The sequence below is a fragment of the Rhinoderma darwinii genome, chromosome 8, assembly GCF_050947455.1.
Source record: "Rhinoderma darwinii isolate aRhiDar2 chromosome 8, aRhiDar2.hap1, whole genome shotgun sequence".
Taxonomy (NCBI): domain Eukaryota; kingdom Metazoa; phylum Chordata; class Amphibia; order Anura; family Rhinodermatidae; genus Rhinoderma; species Rhinoderma darwinii.
Genome location: NC_134694.1, coordinates 5845596 through 5855352, shown reverse-complemented (window position 1 = coordinate 5855352; position 9757 = coordinate 5845596). Strand labels below are relative to the sequence as shown.

Below are 9757 nucleotides of genomic sequence, written 5' to 3'. Positions count from 1 at the left end.
TGCCACCTCGTGGATTGATATACAATGGGGTCCATCAGGTTCCAGCATGGTTTCCGTCAGTTTGACGGGACTGCCAAGGAAGCTCTGCCGGCAGTGTGAACAGAGTGTAAGGGTAAATTTACTTGCCACGGATTTACAGTGCAATTTATGTGGTCCCCATTTGAAGGGGTTATGTGGAGACCAAAAATGTTTAGCAGTTTAGTCCCTGCAGTATGTGAGTACACTCGCTAATATACATTCCGATCCCCTGTCGCGCCGATTCTGAGATTTTTATAGCCCTGCCAGGGGACCGGATGTCTATTTGCACAGTCTTCTTTCATGACGACACTACTCTTCATCATGTGACCGGCCCTGTTGTACTCTTTGTAATCGATGTACTACTGCTACGGGACCGGTCACATGAAAAAGAGTCGTATCATCATCAAAGAAGGCTCTGCAACTAGATATCCGCTCCCGCTATAAAAATCTATGAAAATCTCAGAATCGGCACGAAAGGGGATCGGAATGTGTATTAGCGAGTGTACTGGAGCGAATACACTGCTAATATTTTTTGGTCCCCGCATAACACCTTTAAATGTAACAAAAAATATACGTTGAATTAATGCATTGGATGAAACCTGCAGCAAAATCCCCAAGTAATACATACGGATTTGGCTGCGGATTGGAGAGAAATCCGTGACGGAAAAAGTTAGATATGTGTGGACTTAACCTAGAAGAGCTCACAAAGGCGCAGATCTCACCAAAACTGATGATCTATGGGAAATCTGCCTGTCCTTAGGATTCCCCATGTATGAAGAGTCTTTCTTCACAAAATCGGGAAGATCTGTATTCGTTCCAAGGAAATATTTTAAAAGTTTGGACCATAACATAAGACAGTCCATGACCAGCTTAACTATTGTTATTACGGATTGGCCGTTAAAACCTGACCTCTTCGTATTTTTTGTTTACACCAAGAAACCTCTTAGTTTGTATAGAAGCCGGAGATCCGTAATAATTGTTCCAAATATATTCCGGTGACAGTATTTTGGTCGGTTTATATAAAAGAAAATATTTATTTAAATAACTCTCGTCATGCCAGAGAGCTTCTATATTTTGCTGCTTGTCGGCCAACATGGCATGGTGACAATAGTTGGTTAACTTTACAACCTCTTCTACTACACCACCGAAATATCCACCGGCATAATAAAAGTCGCCAGCTTCAAATGGAATGTAGGCTTTGGACTGCGGCCTGCGCTCATAGGTGAACTCTCTTCGTGTATGACTGAAGAATCCGGGATGTAAAGCTCCGAAAACCTTGCTTAAGATTTCTACTCCAACGTCATCCAAAAACTCCATGTCTACATCCACGCACGCCAAGTAGTCCACGTCATTGACAAACTGCTTAATTGAGAAGTCTCTGATCATCTCCATGCGTCTCATGGTGACATCTTGCCACCTTTCATAGGCTGGGACCTCTAAGATGACCATATGTCTACCTTCGGCAAGGGTGAAATTGGAAATCTCATTGACCCGATCTGTGAACACATAATAATTGACCTTGTGTCCGACCATGAAGAACTTCTCAGCGGATTCAATGAATTTCTTAATGAAGATGACGTACCTACAAAGTGTACAAAACACACGATGAGAGTTATAGTGTCATGTAGTGCCAATGAGTATCCTTGTGGTATAACCACACAAGTAACATAAGTGATACACAAATTCAAAAATGTAGTTAACCCCTTCCAGCAATCCCCACATACATGTTCGTAATAGTGGGTTTGCGAGCCCAGCGACAGGAGAGTGGATGTTATTGACAGACACTGCGACGGCAACAGCCCGGATTGCAGATAACTCCGATCCCGACTGTTTAATCCTTTACGCACCTCAATCCGTAGCGATTGCAGTGCTGTCAAAGGAAGGGGGGGCTCCCTTTGATCAACGATCGCCACTCCTGCATTCCTAATAAAAGCCCCACGATCCGTCTAGTTCTGATGCCTGACAGGGCATACCATCATTTTATATATGTATAAAAGTTAGTCACCCAATGGACAATAATTTTATTTATTTTTTAAAAATGTCACTTCTTCCTTTTGTAAAAAAAAAAACAACAAACTTTTTTCAAATAGCGATGTAGTCTTAATAAATAAAAAGTTATGGCTGAAAGAATGTGGTGGGGAACGAGCAAAAATGGAAAAATTGTTGTGGTTTTCCTATCGCTATGATATCTATTCAGCAGTGGTCTGACCTCTGGGACCCTCACCGATCTGGCCGCTGCACTGTGGCTGCTTCACTGTTTTTTTGCTACACAGCCGCGTTCCCGTTCCAATAAATTAAAACCGCACAATGGTCCTTCCATCTCCGGATTACTGGGGTCCCTGGGGTTGGACGGATCCCCCACCAATCGGAAAGTGATGGCATATCTTAGCAATATGCCATTACTTAATGACATGGGAATAACTCTTTTATTCAGAAATGGGCCCTGGTCCTTAAAGTGTAGCTAAACGTTTGACTGACAGACTTCTGACATGTCATAGTGACATGTCAGAAGTTTGGATTGGTGGGGTCCGAGCACTGAGACCCCCACCAATCGCTAGAACGAAGCAGCTGAAGTTCTTGTGTCAGCGCTCAGCCGCTTCATGTCTGTTCGGCTTTTTCCGGAAATAAATTTATCGGTGCACGGACTCAATAGAAAGTCTCTGAGCCCGTACTCCGATACATCGTCTTTCTGGAAAAAGCCGAACAGACGCGAAGTGGCTGAGCGATCACATGAAACCGTCAGCTGCTTCGTTCTAGCGATTGGTGGGGATCTCCGTGCTCGGACCCCCACCAATCCAAACTTCTGACATGTCACTATGACATGTCAAACGTTTAGCTACACTAAATACATACAGAACTTTTTGAGCCACTAAGACCCTCCCCTCGTAAAATATAACGGGCAGTTACGTCTGTGATGTATTCGTATATAGACAATCAGCATCCCTTTTATAGCACTCACACAGGAAAAAATAATTGGTACCATGATGCTTTGCGGTGCTGCCTACACTAGGAGAACTGTATACTAAAGGGCTACTATATGGGGTATAGGAGGATTTTACTACTAGGACGCAACGTGCAAGCACAACCCCAGTGTAAAATATTTTTCTTGCATATTTTTTGTCCGTACAATTATTCAATAAAAAGAAGCAAAAACATCAGTAGAACAACTTACTTTTTTATTGCAAATACTGTAAGACCAATCCGGACTTCACGCTGATGAAATTGAGCATTCAGTATATCTCTGTTGAAGGTTCCATTCCAGACAATAGGGGCAAGCCAAGGAGTTATTGATAGCACGTCTATTCTCCTAAGGGGGAACATTATTATAAATAATTTTTTTAAAAATCTTTTTGGTTATATCGCCGGATAATGACACATACCTTCATTCTCTTGTTACTCATATTCACTGCAAATGGGGCCGGTGGCAGCACCACGCACAATAGTGGCAAACCGCAAATCTGGCTCTGGAGGACATTACACAGCCCATTGATTTTTTTTTTTTTTCTTATTCAAATTTTTATTGAGTTTCAGAACACAAAATTTACAAAACATAGTGGAGGGAAGGCCTCCACACCTAAATAAAAACAAACAAGGTCAGTGGACCAAAGCAAAAACAAACAAAACACCAAAAGGAAAATCAATAATGTGCAACACATCTCAACATGAAAAAGAGTGGTCGGTATACAACAGTAGCATGAGTAATCCTAGAGGCATAACAACAGAATGTACAGCGAGACCACTTAATTCAAACAGAGAAGAAGAGGCACATTACCCTAGACAGGGGAAGAGAAAGTATAGAAAAAGGCCCCAAGAGAGGGAGGGATAGGAGGGAGGGGAGAGGACAAGGGGATCCTGGACTCCAGTTCTGGCGTATTATGAATGAAAATCAGCAGCGCGCAAAAGCCATAGTACATTTCACAGGGGCATAGGCCGACTCAGGTTACCGCCGTGAGGTAGGAAGGAGAAGAAAGAAACACTATCCAAGGAGACCATGTAGACGTGTATTTTACCACAGATGCCGGGGAGTGAGCCACCAAGTGTTCCATTCGCTGTATCAAGGCAACCTCCCGAAACCACTCATCTAATGTTGGGGGTATTGCCGTTTTCCACCTGCGCGGGATTACTGACTTTGCTGCCTGAAGGAGATGTCTAACTAGTGAGCTTTTATAAACTTGTATTGGCATCGGGAACATGAATAAAAGAGCTGCTTCCGGAGAGTTGGGGACATAGACTCCAGTAACCTCCAATATTAATTTAAGCACCGCATCCCAAAAACTCCTCAACAAGGGGCAACTCCACCAAACATGAGACATAGAACCTCCTACAGCACCACAACGCCAACAATTGTCAGGCACAGACGGATACCATTTATGGAGCGCAGCCGGGACCCTATACCATCTAGAGACAATTTTGTAACTAGTTTCCTGGGCCCTAATGGCTATAGAGGCTTTTTGTGAGAGGGAGAAACACCGCTTCCATTGTGCATCAGTAAATGTAGTATGTAATTCTCTCTCCCAGGCCCCGCAGAAGGAGGGTAGTTGTTGGGAACGCTGTGAAAGGAGTAATTTATATATTGTGGATATGGTATGGGTAGGTGGCTGGGAGGAGACACATAGGCGCTCAAAGTCCGTCAACAACCTGTGAAGGTGTGCGCGTCGGTTAACTGTTCCATAAAAATGTTTTAACTGGGCATATTCATATATATGGCGAGTGAGGGGCACGGCATCGGGGCAGATGGAGGTTAGGGGGAGAAGAGAGGAAGCGGAGAGGACCTGAGCAAAATACATGGGGCCGGTGGGCGGCCTGCCTAGGAAGGAGCGACCAGCCTTACCAGCAGGAAAGGCTGGATTATCTGTGATAGGAGTTAAAGGACCCAGGGGGTCTATAAGCGAACATCCAGGCCCTAAGGACCTCAACGCCATGAGGGTATGGTAAACAACAAAGGAGGCTTGAGTCGGTCTGTTCCCGGGCAGGATCCACGGCAGGGATGATAGGGTACTGGGACATAGTTGTTGAGCCAAACGGACCCATAGTTTTGATTCTTGGTTATGAAAAAAATCTAAAACACGTGCGTGAGTTGATGCCAGATAGTAGAGCCGACAATCCGGCAGACCAACCCCACCCGTACCCCTGGAACGAGTCAGCAGAGCCCGGCTCAGACGTGGACGACCAGTCGGCCAAATGAAGGAGCCGAAGCATCGCTGAAGCCGCAACCAATAGGAGGATGGAATAGAGATGGGGATCGTCTGCAGGAGATAAAGTAAGCGGGGGAGGAGAGACATCTTAATAATATTGATACGACCAAACCAGGAAAACTCAGTCTTATGCCAGGAATTAAGATCAGTGCGAAACTTGGCCAGTAGGGGGATAAAATTATTTGTAAACAATTGTGTAAGGTCCCCACTTATACGGGCACCCAAATATGTAATACCCCTGGAGGGCCATGAAAAGGGGAAATTACTTTGGAGAAGCGATACTAACGGGCCTGGAAGAGAAACATTTAACGCCTCAGACTTAGAGAAATTGATTTTGAAATTAGACCATGTTCCAAAACGAGACAACTCGGACATCAGTGAAGGGAGAGAGACATGAGGGTCTGTGAGATAGACCAATAGGTCATCAGCAAATGCCGAGCACTTGTATTCCTTCCCTCCAATGTTAATACCCTTAATATCCGTGTTGCTCCGAATGGAGGCCATGAGGTGTTCCATAACCAGGACATACAACAGGGGGGATAGGGGACAGCCCTGTCGTGTGCCATTGTAAATAGGGAAAGGTGCCGAGAGGGAGCCATTTATTTTTATTTGGGCCGAAGGCGTGCGATACAATGCCATAATTTTTGCCAAGAGAGAAGGTCCTATTCCCACATGCCGAAGGGTTTGGTAAAGTGCAGGCCACGATATTCTGTCAAATGCCTTTTCAGCATCCAGGGACAGGATCATGAGCGGGATTCGGTTAGTCTGGGCGTGGTGAATGATATCGAAAGTTTTAAGGGTGTTGTCACGGGCCTCCCGACCAGGCACAAACCCCACCTGGTCCGGGTGGATTAGTTCAGGCAGGTATTTATTCAATCTATTGGCGAGCAATTTAGCGTACATTTTTAGGTCTACATTGAGCAAGGAGATGGGACGATAACTGGAGCATAATTGAGGGTCCTTACCCGGCTTAGGGATCACTACGACATGAGCCAAGGTGGAACTAGGAGGAAACAGGACCTCCGGGGAAATAGAGTTAAAAGCTAACAACAAAAGCGGTAGCAACCGGTCCGCCAACACCTTGTAGAACTTGGCAGTGTAGCCATCCGGGCCAGGACTCTTCCCCCCTGGGAGATCGGTTATAACCCTGAGGAGTTCCGAGGAAGTGAAGTCCGAATCAAGTTCCTCAGCTATCTCCCCAGACAACGGTGTGAAGGGGGATGAGAAAGAATCCCGGTCCGGCGGATGGGAGGGGGCGGGGGTGGGAGGGTCAAGGTTGTAAAGATCAGAGAAAAAGCTATGGAAGCACTCCGCTATCTCTGGGGTCGTGTGAACAACTTGGCCAGAAGGAGCCTTAGTATTTGGGATGTGTGACTGGGCAATTCTAGTTTTTACAGCTCTGGCCAACATACGTCCGCTCTTATTGCCAAACTCGTAGAATTTACTGCGACAGACTTGGAGGGCGCGCTGCTGGGCAGAGTCCAACAGCCGTCTGGCGTCCTGTCGGGCAACCTGTAACTCCCGTAAAATCGGAAGAGACAGCGCACGTTTGTGAGCCAGTTCAAGAGCGCTAATTTTTTGGAGAGCAATTTTAAGGGAGTGGGCCCTTTCTCTTTTAAGGCGCGCCCCGTGTTTTATGAGGACCCCCCTGAGAACGCATTTAAGGGCTTCCCAACGAACCAAGGGGGACGTGTCATCTTGGGCATGATCAAGTGTGAAATGTTCCACAGTTTGAAGCAAATCAGCATGGCACACCCCATCCAGGAGCAGGGACTCATTCAGTCTCCAAGTCCAGGGGCCTTTAGTGATGAAGGGGAGATGTAAAGTACAATATACCGGGGCATGGTCAGACCACAGGATACTGCCAATGGACGTAGAGGCTACCCAGGGGAGAGCATGTTGCTGAAGGAAAATGTAATCCAAGCGACTGTAGGTGCCATGCGGATGGGAGTAAAAACTATAATCCTTATCCGTGGGATGTTGAATGCGCCATGCATCACACAGTTGAAGTTGTAGGAGAGCTCGCCTCGCCCGCCTAATAGCACCGTATGCAACACTAGAACGACCAGTAGAATTATCCACCGTCGGATCCAGAGTAAGGTTAAAGTCTCCGCACAGCACCACAGTCCCCCGGACCACCGGAAGGGCGGTTTCTATAAGTTGAAGAATGAAGGGCACCTGACCCTGGTTAGGAGCATAAGCGTTAATCACCGTGAATTCCCTCCCACCAATATTAAGCACTAAGATGAGGTATCTCGCCTCGGGATCCACAACAAGATTGACAACCTGATGGGGGAGAGACTTGTGAAGGGCTATGGCAACTCCACACGATCTGGAGAGGGGATTATTACTGAAATGCCACGTAGTGTAGTGTTTGTGCTTGATAGTAGGGGCATGTCCCTCCTTAAAATGTGTCTCCTGGAAGCATGCGATGTGTACCTTACGCTTGTGTAGATGGTGTAAGATTTGCGCCCGCTTTTCAGGAACATTCAGCCCCTTCACGTTGAAGGAGGCAATATTAAGGTCAGCCATGGATGCAGACTAAACGGCTCACTGAGGTATGCCGGGTAGCGCACGAAGGATCGGAGTCCAGGATCACCAGGAGGGAAGCAGAGGAGGGAAACAAGCTAGGAGTAAAGAACAGAGCATTAGAGAAAAACACAGACATAAAATCAAACAAAAAAGGCAGTACGAAAACAACTGCCGCACAAACTAAGCGCACAATTGCGGAAGACCAAAAATTCGGTCCAGAACCTACAGGGGGAAGGTGACAACTATGCATAAGAGTTATCCGCACTCCCTAGCGTACAATAATATAAGTATTAACAGCTTAACATCATTTGCATACTTTAAATAATGAGAGAGGAAGACATTGGAAGGCAGCTGAAGGTAATACTCAGAGCAACAAGCAATCTTGAAATCAGACATCAAGTAAGTAAGTAACAGGAGGAATTCCAGGAGCGACAGTCCGGATCATCATGCCGAACGGGCGGTCTCCATGGGTGGAGTAGGATCACGTTCTTGTCGGCGTCTAGATCGTCTGCGAGGTCCACGCGGAGGACGACCCTCCGCCACAGCCAGGGGCCCAGAGAACGGGCGTCTCCCCCGCGATCCCCCGCCAGCAGAGGATAACAACGAGGGCCACTCCGGTAATGCAACATGAGGAAGGTTCAAGTCCCGCAAGAAACCAGGCAGGTCGGCCGGGGATCGCACAGTATAGGTACGGCCCTCCTGTCGAACCATCAGGGCAAACGGGAAGCCCCACCTGTAGATGATGTCCCGGTTCCGGAGCACCTCCAGCAGGGGTTTGAGAGCAGCTCTTTGCGCCAGCGTGTGTCGAGATAAATCCGGCAAAATACGCAACTGCGTGCCTTGGTGGAGAATGATGGGCTGCCGTCGGATTTTTTGGAGGATAGAGTCCTTGATTGCGTAAAAATGGATTCGGCAGATGACATCCCTCGGCCGAGGATCATCAACACTTACAGGGCGGAGAGCTCTATGTGCCCGGTCGATCTCTATATGGGTATTCGGCGGACGGCCTAGTAAAGTATTGAAGATGGTGGAGAGAGTCGAAAACAGCTCAGACGCAGGAACAGATTCGGGCAATCCTCGAACACGTAGGTTGTTCCTCCTATTACGGTTTTCAATATCATCAAGGTGCTGCTGCAAAGTGAACAACTGAGCTGAGTGCTGCTGAATAGTGGATTGGATATCTGCAATAGTGGCATTATCAGCCACCCGGTCCTGCGTAAGAGTGTCCACCCTCGTAGAAAGTGAGGAAAGTTCAGCACGAAACTGTGTAAACTCCAGCTTGCATTCTTCAACGATCTGTCTGGCGAAGGACGTCATATCAGCCCTAGTAGGCAACAATTGAACAAGCTGGCGGATATCTGAGAGAGTCGCCGGCCGATTTTCACATATAGATCCAGACGACGGGTCAGTAAAACTTAATCCCCTACTGGCTGGGGTGTCCACTTCAGGCGACGGGAGTGGGTGCAATTGAGGACCTTGGCCACTTGCAGGTAGTGCAGGCATAGCCCCAGGGTGCTGGGGAGCTCCCATAGGCAGGGTCGAGGCTATGGTTGTTGGGGCATTGGGGAAGCTGTGCCATGCAGAGCCAGAGGACCAAGAGGGAGAGGCCCCCACCAGCCCAGGGTCCCTGGGTGGGAGGGGAAGATCTGGAGCTATCAGTCCCACAGCGTGTGAGGTGAGCTGGGTGATGGGAGGCTCAGGGCCTCGGTACTCACTGTGCCTCCTAGCTAGCTCCTCCAACTGCAGCACTGCAGGCAGGGCAGGTATGGTGTCTCTCACTCCCGGGGATGGTAGTAGGCCGCTGTCGGGTCTCGGAAGGAGAGGGCCTGCAGGCCATGAGAGCAGTGACGGGGGAGGGTGGTGTCCTGGCATGCGCAGGCCCTCCGGAGAAAGCCGGCCGCCATCTTGAGAGGCCACATGGTCCTGTGACAGGGGAACGGCGTCCGCCGCTTCAGGGGCCCCTAATGCCTCCCAGCTAGACCGGGGATCTGGTGCCTCTGGGTCCGGTACCT

General features: G+C 47.9%; 1 protein-coding gene across 2 annotated transcripts in view; it reads right to left on the bottom strand.

Annotated features, from left to right (window-relative positions):
* Window positions 1-323: 323 nt before the first annotated feature.
* The window catches only part of LOC142659054 (histo-blood group ABO system transferase-like), a 37867-nt gene continuing 28433 nt past the window's right edge, over window positions 324-9757 (bottom strand). For both annotated transcript variants that reach the window (XM_075834768.1, XM_075834769.1), the window contains 2 exons: window positions 3191-3325; window positions 324-1600 (listed from right to left, as the gene is read on the bottom strand). In XM_075834768.1, coding sequence (XP_075690883.1) covers window positions 916-1600; window positions 3191-3325 — 820 coding nt within the window. In that variant the 3' untranslated portion in view covers window positions 324-915. The remainder of the gene's footprint in view (window positions 1601-3190; window positions 3326-9757) is intronic.